Genomic DNA, 15,972 nt, shown 5'->3' with positions numbered 1-15,972 from the left:
ACTGCATGAACATTGAAATTGAGTTTCCCTAATCACTAAGACATACTTCCCTCCTTGTTTTACACTTGAATGTAACACTTCCCTTCGTTATTGGGGCTAGACTAACTCCTTACAGTGTAGGTGAACCCATATAGGGTTCCTTGTGCAGCCCTGGCTGGCCTTGAACTTGCATTGATCCTAAAATGTCTCTATCTCCTGGTACTGATATTTCATGTAGGCATTAACATTTTATACTCTAGATCCTAACTCTGACTTATAATGCTTTTAGATTCAAAACAAGTAGTTTAGATTTTATTCCTAATCACTTGGTTTTTCATCTTTGAATTAAAAAACATAAAATCACTTGAAGTCTATAATAGCTTTGAAAGTGATATCTATATTTGCACAAATATATTCTTGTGAGTTCTTTAAAGGGCAAATCTTGTATATAAAGAACAGAGAGAGGGGCCACTAACACCATTAGAGATTCTAGATAGACCAAATCATGCCAGGACATATACCGGGCAGAGTGAATCTGAAATCCACACTTTGATCTAGCTGTGTCTCTTAATGGATTAGATGGGGCAGAAAAAGGACCCACCTCATGGGTTGCTCCTGGGCAATGGAAAACATACTCTGAACATTCCTGTTAGCTTGAAAGTAAGAACTAGACAGCACATGCAACACCATTGCCTTCTCCTGCATTATGGAAGTTAGTTATTAGTTCCTTCATACATGGTGCAGTGGGGGCAAGGGGAGAACATATTTGACATGTGGGGTTCTGTTGACCAGAAGGCAAGCGTAGGTTTCTGGGCCCATAGGTACAGGTTTTAGGCAATGTATTTGTCTTCTTAAAAAGAGCCATTTAGAGAGAAGTAGATGTGCATAATTGAATCTAATTATTTGTTACCTCTGCTGTCCAGGAAGCAGCTGTAATTCTGAAACAAATGAAATTCATTCAATGCTACATGTAATTCAGATGAAAAAAAAAAAGTAAGAAAAATGTGTCTTTGGCATCTTACTCTCAAATTAGCTACTAACCATTCTTTTGATTAATAATATTCATGTTAGTGAAAAAAGGTGGGTGTGTTATATTCCAATTGACAGAAATGGACTATTTATTGGTATATTTAGAACCATCTGCAATACCAATACATTGATGACAGAAAGGAGGCAGGATCTTCCCCCAAAGACCTGTGGTGGACTAATTGGGGTCGAGACCTGGCTCAGAAGAGAAAGAAAGGTCTCAGAACCTAATCCCAAACACCTTTCCCTGCTTGAGTTCAGAACCAATCAGAGAAAGATGGACTGTGTCCACTTTGTAAATCTGGACACTGTGTCAGTAATGACTTGGATTCTGTGTGATTCCACACTTCTCTCAGTAAAGCAAGGAAAACAACCCCATCGTTATGCATGAAAAGGAAGCTGGGAGAGGATATTCGCTTTCCATTGTCAGGCTGGCTTTCAAGAGGAGGGAGGCAGGAGCATACCTAGGCAGGAGGACCTTCTGAACACCGGACTGAAAACTTCTCTTCACTGATGCAGTGAAGGTCAGAGAGAGCGCAGCAGGGGAAACGGGAGAATGGGGAATGTGTGCTTTCCACTCATTAGAATTACAGGGTGGACAGGAAAGTGAGGTTAGACTAACAGAAATGTTTCTATGTTCCCAAAGTAGCCACATGGGGGAGAAAGCTTGAGAAGACAAGAGATGATTCTGAACATTCTGAAGATGATTTTTGGCAACAGCCTCAAACCACAAGTGGCCAACTTGATGTCCCCTGTTTCCTCAGATCTCCCCCCCCCCCCCCCCCGCTGGCTTCTTCAGTTGTTCTCTTGGTCTCAGTGCCTTTCTCCCGTTTCTATTACAAAATTCTACCTAGCTTTCTGACGCATTCGGGTATTTTTGCCGCAGAGCTTCAGTTCCCACAGCACGTTCTGTATCTCTGATAACAGGCATCGGAAGATGTGCTCCATTGGCTGTGGAATGTCACCATACATAGTGGAAAGTCAAACCTCCCATTCCTCCTAAGAACGGCTCAGGCCGGAGTCCGAGGCTCTCTGTGCACACTTAGATGGAGCAAGTTGGCAGGGGTTCCGTAGTTATTGACTTTAATTGGCACTAGGGAATATTGTATTTAAATTTCTCCCTTCTAATCAACATTTCACAGGAAATGTTTTAATGTATAACATTGATGGAAATAGTAAATTCATTTCTGAAAGTGCACATTTTTTACTTAGTAAAGGCAGCATTTAAAAAATATTTTCCTCTGATCATGTAAGATACTACACCTTTGAAGAAAACAAAATTTCTCCAGAATAAAACAGGCACAACATAGTGTCTAGGGGATGCTTCTAGATAGATTCTCCAGCATCTCTAACTGTCCCTGCACCAAAGCTCTGATGCCCTAGAGATCTTCTCCAGGCATGCCGAGTCCTGGGATCTTCTCCAGGCATGCCGAGTCCTGGGGTCTTCTCCAGGCATGCCGAGTCCTGGGGTCTTCTCCAGGCATGCAGAGTCCTGAGGGGTGCTGGGGTCTTCTCCAGGCATGCCGAGTCCTGAGGGGTGCTGGGGTCTTCTCCAGGCATGCCGAGTCCTGAGGGGTGCTGGGGTCTTCTCCAGGCATGCCGAGTCCTGAGGGGTGCTGGGGTCTTCTCCAGGCATGCCGAATCCTGAGGGGTGCTGGGGTCTTCTCTCCGGGCATGCCGAGTCCTGATGGCGCTGGGGTCTTCTCCAGGCATGCCGAGTCCTGAGGGGTGCTGGGGTCTTCTCCGGGCATGCCGAGTCCTCATGGCGCCGGGGTCTTCTCCAGGCATGCCGAGTCCTGAGGGGTGCCGGGGTCTTCTCCAGTCATGCCGAGTCCTGAGGGGTGCTGGGGTCTTCTGCTGATGTGCAGTTGAATGCAATTCTACTGCTCCCATCCGCAGCAGCACCGAGCTTCTCGGGGAATGGCCACCAAGTGAGCACATAAGCCACCTGCCAACAATAGTGGAAAATAGCTCTAAATGCTGCTCTGCACAGTTTGAGATCCCAGAAGTCTTGCAAGCACCCGCTTCCGGTCATAATGGTGGCTTCTAAGGTCTGCAGTAACAGGGCTTCACCCTAATTTGGTGAAAACCTTTAAAAATTCAACTTTTCTTCTTCCCTTTCTACAATTTCCCTTTCTTCCCTTCTCTTTCTTTTCTTTCCTGTTCAGTTCTACTCTCCTTGTGTGGTAGTAGGGCTAAGGACAGAACATAGTATGTAGTACCTGGTGTGGGTGGGATCGGCAAGTGCTCCAGCTCAGGGCTACAGTGACAAGTGGCTACAAAAGGAAGTCTGTGTGAAATACATTGGGTTCCTAAGTTTTAAGCAAATATATTTTAAAAAAAAATAAGACAAGTGTAGCAAAGACTTCTGCTGTTTAACACGGCTATTAAGACTACCTGAGCCACAGAATTCTCTTAACTTAAGTAAAACAAATAGCTGGTGTGTTTAGGTAGTCATGGTTAGCGTTGTAAGTCTTTGTACTTGCTTTATGTCATATCACATATACTTTAATGAATGCCTCATGATGAGCACAGCCTGAGATGCAGGAGGGATACAAGTGCTATATGAGAAATGGCCACGCCACCTCTAGGTCCTCAGCAGGAGCCATCGTACGCCAGCCTCCTAAACGCCGGGCTGTGGCAGCGCGGGAACACTCTGTCTCCTAACAGCAGGGCAATTACTTGCTGAGTGGGCTTTAGTAAATCCCTTAGCACGCGTGCGCTGATCGCTATGATGAAGTGGGTTGCCCTTGTTCGTTCAGCAGTCCCGACCATGGCAAATATTTCACTGGGTTCTCAGGCCCCCCTTTTCCTTCTGTCATTAGAGCTCTTTGCTACTGTGTTTTCTTACTGTTTTGTTTCAGACTGTCTCTGCTTAAAACTTAGTCCACGGCATATTTTAGGTAGGCCTCCTTGGAGAAATGGGCACCACTTGCAGTGTTCACAAATCAAGAGACCTGAAAATGCTTTTAGATTTTGTCCTTTTTGTGATAATCTGTGAATCTGTTTGCTGAGTGACTTGAGTGACTTCTGTTTCCAGAAAGAAAAAGGTGAAGTCTCTGAACTAGCCTGTTCACCTCTGGTCACTCCCAGGGTAAGCAGCTTCCAGGTCTGGGCAAATGACTGTCTCTTAGATGGTGAAAGCTGACACTGAAACGTCAGTAAGTGGTATGGGAATCCAGGGCGTCCATATCCAGTTTCCTAGTCTCTTCAGTTCACAGAAATGGGTTCTGAGAGGAAACCTCAATAACAAAGAAACGAGAAAACGTTAAACTGCAGCATCCCTCGGGCACCCAGGAAACAAAGGTCCCTGTAAGGAGCTGCATCACACACGGTGGGGACAGCACAGCAGGTGCTCCTTGTAAGCAAGCACGTCCTCTGCTTTCAAATCAGCTGCACCTTTAAAGACTTCCTCTTATGCGCTTAAGCATAAGAGTAAAATCTGAGGAGAAAGGAGCCTGCTGATAGATTGTTAGAAATATGGAATAGTTCAAAATATTAATGTAAGGCTAAGGGTGACTGGGTAACAAATGGTACATTTGCTCATTGCTCAACCTGACATAATTAATATTCTAGGTCATGCTTAAGTTCCCATGATGGACGGTCTGAAGGGGGGAATTCAGGACAAATATATATATCTATTATATAACTCATTGCCCCCCCCTTTTTTTTCTTGACCACTCAGAATCATAGCCTTTAAAAAAAACCAGCTTTCACACCTCATTTGCTGTCTTCACCACTGGGCCACCAGTCAGCAGCCGGGCCTGTTGCAAGGAGGTCAGTGAGAAGCTATTAGCAGAGTCCCCTCCTGAGAGCTCCTAGGCCTTATTGAGTTGAATGTTAGCATGACAGTACTGCAAATAACTCAGGTGTAGGCCTTTTCTTTTTCTGTCTCTCTTTTCAAACAGTTAGCACAGATTTCCCCATAGTGTTGGTCACTCTAGGAAATTATTGCTGAAAATGAAGTCCCCAAAGCTAGCACGGCAGTGGCTCTTCTAGGCTGTGAAAAATGGGGGAAGTAGGAAATATGCCCTAGTCTCTTAGGGGTTACTATGGCTTCTGTGTCTCACAGCAAGCCATTCTTCTTAACCAGCTTTCAGGTGTGGCATGTGGCACTTGAGACAATGAGACATTTTTAAGCATTACTTACTTACAGAACTAATAATGAAATGGCAACTATAGCAGTAAAGAGGTATTTGCCTGCTGTGGGAAGTCCAGGAGGGCCACACTGCTTTTACCGAGGTAAGTTAGCTAATGTAGTCATTTCTAAAATACTGACACCTTGAAGATTTTAAATGATACATTTGAAATTCAATTAAAATATAGTTTCTATCTATATTTGATGTAAATTGCAAAGAGAATACACAGGAGGAGGTCTCTATATAGTTGCAAAGTATAATTTAAAGAAGCTATCATGTCTGCCAGACTATTTGCATCTCCCATCCTGCCTATGTATACACGTGCGTGCAAATGCACGAGGAGATCAAGAGTCCTGACGGGGCAAAGTTAATACAGGTGCTAGCGGCTCCTCAGGCCAATGGAGGTTTTCAAATGGTAAATGAGAGCCTTTAGCTAAATTGTAGGACGCTCACAACTTAATCTGTGAGGCTGTGGAAACTTGGGCAGTCAAGTAAATTAACAGATTCCCAATTAGACTGCCACCAACCAAAATGGTATTTATTATCTTGTGTCTTTTTCAGAGAGCATATGATGTAGCTATTTTATGTCAAAATCATCTGTTTAGTCTAAAATTTGTTGTTCCTTCTCATCCTCAGTACATCCTTGACCTAGAAAAGCATTCTAAAAGCTGTCTGGAGACTCTCCCTCGGCTGAGTGGCCACTAGAGCTCCTCCAGACTTACATCCACATGGACACATGTTCCCTCCCTGCCATTTGCTTTACTCATGTATCCAACCGCTTTGTGTTGTCTGCAATAACAAAAGTGTGTTACCCTTACACTAAGATAACGTTAAAAATCATTCTAAAACATAGCGTCATGCATATTAAGGAGTACATATCAAAGTTTGAAAATAGTTTTAGACATAAAATGCAGTTGTGTTAACTTTATTTTATATACAATAAAATTTAGTCCTTCATTAAAAGTAGGAAAAGTTAAATCTGAGGTGACTGGAGTTGGTCTAACCATGACATCTTTGAAAGTAAATCTGAACAATGTGTTAGAGGAAAGGGTTGCAGATGTTGGTCTCAAGCCTGCATTCATGTGCTTTCACTGCTTTGGGAACTAGAGTCAAGCAGAATGTGATGATGCACTTTCCTGAGTGGCTGGGTGTTTATAGATTCATTTACTGAGTGGCTGCTGTGTATCTTGCATCTTGGTAGACCCTGAGGTTGCCAAAATAACCATAGCACCGCCCTGCTCTCTGCTTGCTTGCTGTGGAAAACTGAAACACAAAGATAACTCTGAAGTAGTGACGTGTGTGATGGGTGATAGTGGGGTTGAGTGGTACCTCCAAGTTAGCAGGGAAGAATTGGGAGCAAGGCTGGGGTGGGTACAGGGCAGGAAGCAACACTTGCTGAAGTGTTGGTTAGAAATGTTAAACTTTGCCAGGCAGTCGTGGCGCACGCCTTTAATCCCAGCACTCGGGAGGCAGAGGCAGGTGGATCACTGTGAGTTTGAGGCCAGCCTGGTCTACAGAGCGAGATCCAGGACAGGCACCAAAGCTACACAGGGAAACCCTGTCTTGAAAAACAAACAAACAAACAAACAAACAAACAAACAAAAAAGTCAAGCTTTTCTTGGTCAGTTTTTCAAAGACAGCTGTCCTAGCTAGTACTACCATGGGACTGTTGCTCCCCCAAAGTAACATATGATCAGGGATGTTTATGGATTAATTACAGCATAAAAGAAAAGTCTGTTTCTTTCAGGAATAACAGAAAATTTAATAAATTCTTTATGTAGTTCAGTGTCTACAGAGGCACCAATCATGCCATGTTTGAAATTTTTTCTTTTCCCTACAAATGTGAATTTGCATGACTGGTATTTACACATGCACATGTATAGATATGTACATGTGTTTTGATGTACATGTGTTATGCTTCTGTAGAAATCTAATATCACCAAAATATAGTCATCTCAAACTAAGTTCTGTACAGTTTGTGACTCAGATAACATGAGGTTTACAGAAAATGGACAGCTGCTATACTTGAATGTCACATGTGTCACACATTGTATGCAGAGCCTCTATAGCCCAGCATATGCTGTGCCAAGTCTTGACTGTTGTGACGCAGTGTGTGACAGAGCCAGCCACAGAGCAGCAAGGCCAAGATGACCCTGCAGAAGCAGGACACCTGACGTGCCCGTTGAGTGCAGTGAGAGTTGGAGAGATAGTGTCCCGTATGGATGTGAAATCAGATGATTATCCAAACAGGACTCAAAACAGACACCATTTGGGTGTGTACTTATCAGGAATTCAAATGATTATTTATTGAGTGTGTAATCAGACATTGCACATTTGCCTTCATGTGAACGATGGTATGGCTTACAGTAAAGTTTAAAACCTATCCGTCAAGAATACAAAATGGACGGCTTAAGATTCCTCTATTACTTTCCCTCAAATGCAGGTTCAGACTGAGATTTTAAAACATTCATTATGCAATCCTGAAAGTTGCAAAGATTGTTGGTCTAAACCAAATACAAAGGGTCAGTGCTCTCTAAATTCCCCTCTGGTAAACCCAACCCTGATTAAGCACCGAAGTTGGAGTTTAAACCATTTCTCCCTTAAATGCATGAAAATTTCATTTCATATGAAAATTAAAGAAGCTGTGTTCTTCTTTAGATTCCAGGCATATACAATTCACCTTTCCGAAAACAGCCTGACCCATGGGAGCTGCGGTTACAGAAGGCAAAGCCCTTGGGCCGCCAACCAGTCACCAATGCCAAGACCAAGTCCTACCGCAGCTTCAGCAACTGGCTGGAGTGCACCAGTGCCCGCTCCTTCCCTCAGTCGGCAAGTCTGCCACCTATCAACAGGAAGCGGTGTCAGGTACCAAGTGGACGCATGTGAATCTGTCATTAATGTCTTATCCTCTCTCTTCTAGCCTCTTCCTGTGGTGAAGTATGCGTATCATGACATATGGTTAATGTCACCATTTTCCAGCACACATTTTCTTAACACCGGGCTCATTAACACTGTGGGCTGACCACTGCTGTTAGCCACATACAAACTCTTTCTATCTTGCCAACCTCAGCCTCTTCAAAACACTCCCCATTTCTCTTTTCCTGAGTCCCATCATGGCCTATTTCACTTATCACAGTGTACTTAAGGCCCATCAAGATATGTCAGAGTGTCATATTATATACATATATTTCTTTTTAAATTATATGCGTATAATCTCATCATATGTAATTGCCCAACTGTTTATGCAGTCATGACTCAAAAGACATGATCACTTTTATGTTAGCTACTTTAAAAATAACTCACAAACCAGATACCATGTTTTTGACAACACACTACACACTACTAAGTGAAATGGCTTGCAAGTATTGTCTTCCATCCATGGGAAGTGTTTTTACTCTTTCCATGGTGTTGAATGATTAAAAATGATTTACTTTTTTTAAAGAAAAGATCTTTCTTATAAAGACTTAACTTTAAATGAGATTTGTGTAACGTTAAAGTTGTTGCCCAAAAGGTTGGTAAATGGTCTCCTGGTGTTGGACATTGTACTGAGTGTGGATTTAGAACATGGGTTATTTGCAGAAATGCTGGACTGTTTTGTGTGAATTGTTACAGTGGAACCTGCAGTAATCCATTACTGCTGGATTTTTTATGTTTATGTGCTCTCCAACTGACTTACCATAACCTGTTCTCAGATGATACACATATTGTATGTACCATTTGAAATATGACTTTCATTTTAATCATTTAAAAAGTGCCAGTTTGAGATTTGGAGACTCTCCAAGATTCACTGCACAGACAGGAAATCTTGACTATATCTGGATTGTGATAGAGTTAGGTATGAAAAGTTCTTCCTGGGCTACAGGGTAGACTTAGAGAGAGGGAAGGATATTTGTCACGATCCTGAAGTCCCAGAAGGGACAACTCTGTGAACCCTTCAATATTTCAACTGCAGAAGGCAGCTGCCTGTGGCTAGTGTCAATCTGCAACTGGATTGGCCTTGACTCTGCAGGTTAAACCTCTGTGCATTGACTCCCTATCCAGGCTTGTTTCTGTGTTCCATTCTTGAATAATCAATGACCAGAAATAGAAAACATAAAGCCTTAAACCAAAATGCATTTGCCTTTTTATAGCATCCCTAGGCTAGTGCATTTGAATCTAGTTTTCTCATGAGTGTAGTCGGGGGTCAACCAGGATGTGGCTTCCTCTAAAGGCTTGAATGGGCTGTAAGGACAGGAAGTCAAAGAGACCCTCTTGGTTGGCTCCTTCATCCACATTGCTAGTTGTTACCATGTTGTTGACCTTCCTCACAGTGTCCACTCCACAAAGTTGCCCCACAGCATGGCCTCTGACTTCCTTCCAAGAGAGCTATCCTAGAGAAAGAGGCAGGAAGCTTTCAAAACAGAAGCCAGAACTGATATCCCATGACCTCTGGCCTGTTCTATTTGTTCAAGAAGAGGGGGCTGTTTCCATCCAAGATCAAGAGACCACTCAGAACAGTACACAGCATGAAGCAGGGCCTACTGAAGACATCTTAGAGACTACCTGTCCCTGCCTGACACTGAGTCGGCCTCTCAGTAAGACCAACCTGCATTCTACAGCATTAAAACTTCCTACATTGCTATAATTATCTGTGAGGTACTTCTGTTCTTTGTAATTAAACCCTCAATTGCATTTATTTAAATATTTTCCTCTCAAAACTACTAACAAAATAAGTACTATTGGCTGTTATTTTTACATTTTAAAGGGAATCATAAAACATCTCTACTGATAATATACATTGTATTCACTTCTCAATTCTTCCTCTTTTCTCTTTTTTTGCTTTTCTCTCATTTAATTTCTTGTCATTTACTTTTGTTTCTGTTTTCCTTCTCTCCTTTACTTTACACCCCTCTCTTTCTCTGCATATACCCTCCCATCCTGCTCTTCCTTACCTCCTTTCTTCCTCCATTTTTAACATTCTTTCTTTCTTCTCTTTTTGCTAGTGTTGTTTCTTCCTTTGGGTCCTTCCTTCCCTCTTTCCTTGTGGCTTCCTTTTTATTCACAATAGGACTGCTATGTAATCATTGGCTGAGCATCTTTTCCTTTATTCAGTAATAAGAGGGTCTATGCATTGAGGACGTTTAAGACTGCCCAGATGCCAGTGTTTGAACACAGCATTTAGAATTTGGAAGATGATTTCTTGAATATATAAGACAACTCTGCTAAGTTAAAACTTCACTATTAAACTTTGATAAACACTTTGAAATAAAGGATAACTATGCAATAACATTGATCATAAAACAGAAATGCATTTGATTTTCATACCCAAGACCTGGATGGAGGCAAGGCAAAATTAAACACTATGAAGTTATGGCTGAGAATACAAGAAGGACCCATAGGATCAGGTTGAGCCTTAGATGGCCACACATTCCAGTAATTGTTGGTTAAAGTGATGACAATGGAAATATCTAAAATTTGAAGTTATTTCCAAAATATAGTAACCTGTGTCACTTCAGGAATGAGTGGGACAGGCTATGCCTGAGATCTTAAAGATGGCTAACAGAAGCTGTGACAAAAAGGAGTCAGAATATGTCAAGTTTACTAACCAAGGAGGTGCACCATTGAGCACAGAGGCAGAGTGCTGATTGAGAGTGAGACAAGGAGCCTGACATGGTCAAGAAGCTCTTCCAGGTACCCAGAAGAGGAAGCTCATTCTCCTTACACGCTTGCTTAAATAAGGTTCCTCTGACAGCTCTACACTCAAGAGAACCAGTGAGCTCCAGACAGGTAGTAAGGGAGACTGAGGTATATGTGTTTGTGTGTGTGTGTGTGGTGTGTGTTTGTATTCCAACAGACGTTTAAAGCGTCTGCTGACCCTGTTGGTCTCAACTTCTGAACTCTTATTTCTTTGATGTTTCTATTGTCCAAAGCCCTTTTAAATTCTATTTCTGAAACAAATAAGCATCCTGCCACTTTTGAGGTATATCATATTTGTAATGCCACACTGAGTATAACACTCAGTGTGGCATTACAGGAAATCCTGTAATTACTAAAGGAAAATTCTGTTAAATTCCTAAAGGAAAAATTCCTAAAGGAAATTCCTAAAGGAAATCCTGTTATTACTCTGACTTCCACATGTGAAAATGGGCCCACAGAAGTGACTGGCACTTATTACACAACCAAATATCAATTCCTTAACCATTATATTTGCCAAAGAGCAAAGAGTCCAGTTTAAGACTTTCAATTTCTTTATAACAGATTGGAATCATGATCATGTGTCTTTAAAAAGCAAACTTCCAATACAAATCCATTAACCACTTTCAAATATAGCAATCCTCCTGTCCAGCTGCGGAAAGTAGTAGATGATACTGATCTGCCATTTGTGTTATTTACGGTCCATGACTTTTATGGTAACTGGTTCCTATTATTGGTTTCTATTAATGTAAAACATAAGTGAACATAAATGAGGCGTGAATCATTTCTTTTTATTAGCCCTACAGTCTTCACTCAGCACTCACAGAAGCTCCAGCTGCGACTTCTTAGTAATAACCCATCTAAAGGAGACATTTTTAAGAATAAGGAATGAGATTGGAAATCTTTGTCCATTTTGTATTATTCCTCTCTAACACAGTGGTGAAAAAAAATACAAAACAGTATGTCATTAACAACACAGCAAATGCCTTTGGCTCGCCTAGGCTGAGCAGGATGATGGCTGGCCAAGCAGTGGACTCGGGTGCCAAGTGTAACTCCATACCTTACTTTACAGGAGGCTGTGCCAAGAGTCACCCAGGCCCATCTGTGGATCCTCTCCCCTCTCAGTGGTAGCCCTGAGAGACTGCCCTTAGTTCCAGAACCACTGAGAATAAGAATTCAGATAAAACAATGATGAAAGTGCATTTATGTCTAAGAAACCAACAAGTAAATAGAAGATTTGACACCCACAGAATGGCTTTTGTTTAAAATAGGAGGACTTTTGGAAAGTTATGATCATAATCTTTTCTTGTTTTTCCTAACTTCAAAAGGGAAAGTACATACTTTAGTTGTGTTGGAAAAGTGTGCCTGTAAAGTTACAACATAGAGCTGTGAGTTTGCTAGTACACACATGAAAACCTTCTTGACATGATGAGGACTTCTGCTATCTGAAACAGTTTTAAGACAATCACTTTCATGAGAGAGGACAGTTCTAGGAGATAAGTGATATTCTTGTTTGTTTGTTTTTGAGACAGGGTTTCTCTGTGTAGTCCTGGAACTTGCTCTGTAAACTAGGCTGGCCTTGAACTCAGAGATTTTTCCTGCCTCTGCCTCCTAGGTGCTGGTATTAAAGGTGTATGCCACCACCGCCTGGCTGATATTCTTGTTCTTATATTTGCTTGTTTTATTTCCGCGAAAAAAATGTTTTAAAAAACAATTGAATAAACTTATTATATTTAGTAGTTCAGCACCACAGTTGTCAACGTGTCTGGGACTCTTGAATAGTGAAATACATTTGTCCTCCTGTCTTGTTAGGGACCTTTCCGAGACATCAATGAAGTCCTGCAGCAGCGTTACAAGCCTTTGGAGCCCACCCTGAGGGTGGCAGAACCCATCAACCACTTAAAGCTGGCCAGGGAGGCATTTAAGCAAGAGGAACGGATGCGCAATGTGAGCGACAAGATGTGAGTGCTTAGCTGGGTTGTGTTTGCTGATTCCAATCTTCCAGTATTTCCTGTTAACCTAATTTTATAGAGAATGTTTTCCTTATTTGTGCAGAAAAGTAAAGTCGTTCTCTGACTATTGAGTGGCAATCATTTTACAGCACACAGTGTTGTAAGTGAGGGCAATGCTGACGGTAGATTGTATATAGTCCACTCACAGGGAAAATGCAAATCCATATGCCACTCCCCTAAAATTCTGTTTGTGTGTGTCCTTCTCAAAGGAGTGGAATACCAGTGGTGCTTTCAGAGGGAAAAATGACAATTGTGCATGTCTGAAGCTAAAATCTTGAAGTGTCTAATGAATGCATATTTATTTATGATGCTTTCAAAATAACCTAATAGAATAAGCACATGTTCTGTGAACTAGCTGTGTTTGAACACAACAGTGCATCACAGTTTCTTGCATCAGGTGCAATGGAAGAGCTAAGTTTAGACTGAGGAGAATAAGTAAAAACAGAGGCTAATCTGTCAGCATATTCAGTGTAAATTATTTTAATAGTGTTGGTGACTTAGGCCTTAACACATAACATTCTTCTCTTTGATGTTCCCTTTCTCTTAAGGTGCTTTGTGCACAATAGACTCACGTGTAATTTATAATGGACCATTGTAAATCTAGAATGGTCTTATTGTTATTATCCCAGACTGTCTCATGTAATCATTATTGCAGTGTATCTTAACAGTATTTTAGCATTTCATGTACTAAATGATAATGGTAATAATACAAGTGATTTTAATTATAATGTAATAATTTAATATGATATAAATGACTACTATAAATTTCTATATAATAGCATGCTATAATATATAAAATGCCATACACAATAACTACTAACCATCACTGTATGTAACATGGCAATAACTTATATAATAGTAATTACAAATGTATTAAAATATGTTGTATAAAGAAACAAGAATGGCATTTCTCCTTCACAGTGGGATTTTGATCATTTTAATCAGTCAAGAAATATTAGCCGGGCGGTGGTGGCGGTGCACGCCTTTAATCCCAGCACTCGGGAGGCAGAGCCAGGCGGATCTCTGTGAGTTCGAGGCCAGCCTGGGCTACCAAGTGAGTTCCAGGAAAGGCGCAAAGCTACACAGAGAAATCCTGTCTCGAAAAACCAAAAAAAAAAAAAAAAAAAAGAAATATACATATGACTCTTTAGGATAAAGAAATTTTGAACAAATATTGAAAAATAAAAATGTTCACAAACTTAAAGATAAAATGGGCATGCACCCAAAGAAATGGTCTAAGTTTTCATTTAGGAACCACTATTAGTTGTGGAAATAACTATAGGACATTTAGCAGATTCTTTGAATATCTGACCAAGTTAACCCAATATATCAAAAGTAAGAAAAAAATACCTTGACCTATTAGTTTTGGGGAAAATACATATATTTACCTCAGAAATTACATAAGATTCTGTGGCTCAAATTTAGGCAAAATATAAGCTTAGTCATGAATACATAAAGAGATATGTCCTGAATTTTTATTGCTTTTATTTTGAGATGGGTCCTCACCATGTAGCCCAGGCTGGCCCTAAGCTTGGTACCTCCTTCCTTGTCCTTGTCTGTGCTAGTTTCACATGTACCACTAAACCCAGCTCAGAATTACTTTTCTATTTTCAACAATGTAAAGTTTATGAAAGGGAAGACTCACTACAAAAATAATTGTGATACTGTTGGTTATCTCATTGATGCTCATGGAGATTTCAATGCTTTTCAAACATATCATGATGCCTTTTCTTAGAATTTTTTTTATCAGCCTTGCAAGATCAAGTATCAGTGTTATTCCCAAAGGAAGGTGTTTTGAGACTCCCCACAGACCACATGTAAGTAACATGTGTCCCTGTGGTCTTCGTGAAGACCCTTCATGCTGAAGCATTTGGATACTTAACAGGATTTCCAAGATTAACAAGCCTGTCAGAAATAAGCTAAGTCAGAATTGCTGAAAACTCGATAAGAACAGACCATTTATGCTTTTGGCAGCATATCTGATAAGAAATTGCTTTCAATAGTTAGTGCAAGGTTAATTCCATTGTAGGAGGTTTGAAATACTGATGCTTTGTAACTTATTCTGAAACAACTGCATTTTTGTATGTTGGATAACCCACAATTGTATCTTGTGTAGAAATGTTTGAGGCTTTATATCTCTGTTGATGATAAGTTCATGATGAAATCTTAGAAAGAAATTTACACTTACACAGGGATGTACATTTTAAATGTGGAAGACCCTCTTTCTACATTAACAAATTGCCAGAAGTCAAAGGCAGGATGTTTGTTACCAGCCTGAGGCTTGTTCAGTGACCATCTGTGTATCAGTCAGGAGAGGCAGAGCTTTACTTCTGATCACAAGGGCTAGAGCCATAGCACTGCATTGATGTACAGTGCCTTTTGCCTTCATGTCGTCTGAAGATGACATTACATTTTATTAAGAGGAATTTGCATGATGCAAGTTCAAACCTTGCCCCCACCCCAACATCAGCAGTATGCTTTTATGACTCTTTGGAAAGTAATTTCACCATGCCATGCCTCTATTTCCCTGTCTGTCAGGGGGATAGAAATGTTACCTTAAAAGATTGTTAAGGAGGACTAGTAATTTAGAAGAAACTAAATAAAAACTAATTATTAATTATCAGGGCTGGGAAAGATTGCTCAGTGGGCAATAGTATTTGTTTCATGCAGAGGACCAGATTTCAAATCCCCAGCACACATGCTCAAAAGGTGACTATGTGTATCTGTAACACTACATTTTGAGGGACAGAAAAGAGGTCACTGGCGTGGTTCTCTGCTAGTCTAGTTTTGGGTTCAGTGAGACACCCTGTTTCAAGAAACAAGGCAGAAAGGGCATCCAGAGTCTTCTTCTGGCACCCACAACCACACACAGGAGCACACACCCCCACACACAATTGCACATAAATCACACACACACACACACACACACACACACACACACACACACACACACACTTTGCATGTGCTACAGGCATCATACTTCTGCACAACAGCTCTCCGAGAAGTGGGAGGAAGTCACATTACAAACACAGGCTTGGCTTCACATACTACTCTAATTTATGGGCCTCAGAAACTTTCACCACTCATTATCCCTTTTTAAGCTCAAGAAATTTGTATTTGACCCCAAGTGTATAAATATGTAG

The 15,972-nt window shown here is 41.0% G+C and overlaps 1 protein-coding gene across 1 annotated transcript in view; it reads left to right on the top strand.

The window, feature by feature from the left end:
- Spata17 (spermatogenesis associated 17) overlaps positions 1 to 15,972 on the top strand; it is a 177,154-nt gene that overhangs the window by 100,047 nt on the left and 61,135 nt on the right. Inside the window, 2 exon segments of the mRNA XM_042258816.2 lie at positions 7,803 to 8,009; positions 12,630 to 12,778. Of these exon segments, the coding sequence (XP_042114750.2) occupies positions 7,803 to 8,009; positions 12,630 to 12,778 (356 nt within the window).

The sequence above is a fragment of the Peromyscus maniculatus genome, chromosome 11 (genome assembly GCF_049852395.1).
Source record: "Peromyscus maniculatus bairdii isolate BWxNUB_F1_BW_parent chromosome 11, HU_Pman_BW_mat_3.1, whole genome shotgun sequence".
NCBI classification, from domain to species: domain Eukaryota; kingdom Metazoa; phylum Chordata; class Mammalia; order Rodentia; family Cricetidae; genus Peromyscus; species Peromyscus maniculatus.
The sequence above is the reverse complement of the archived record's forward strand: the minus strand, read 5'-3'. Positions and strand labels throughout refer to the sequence as shown.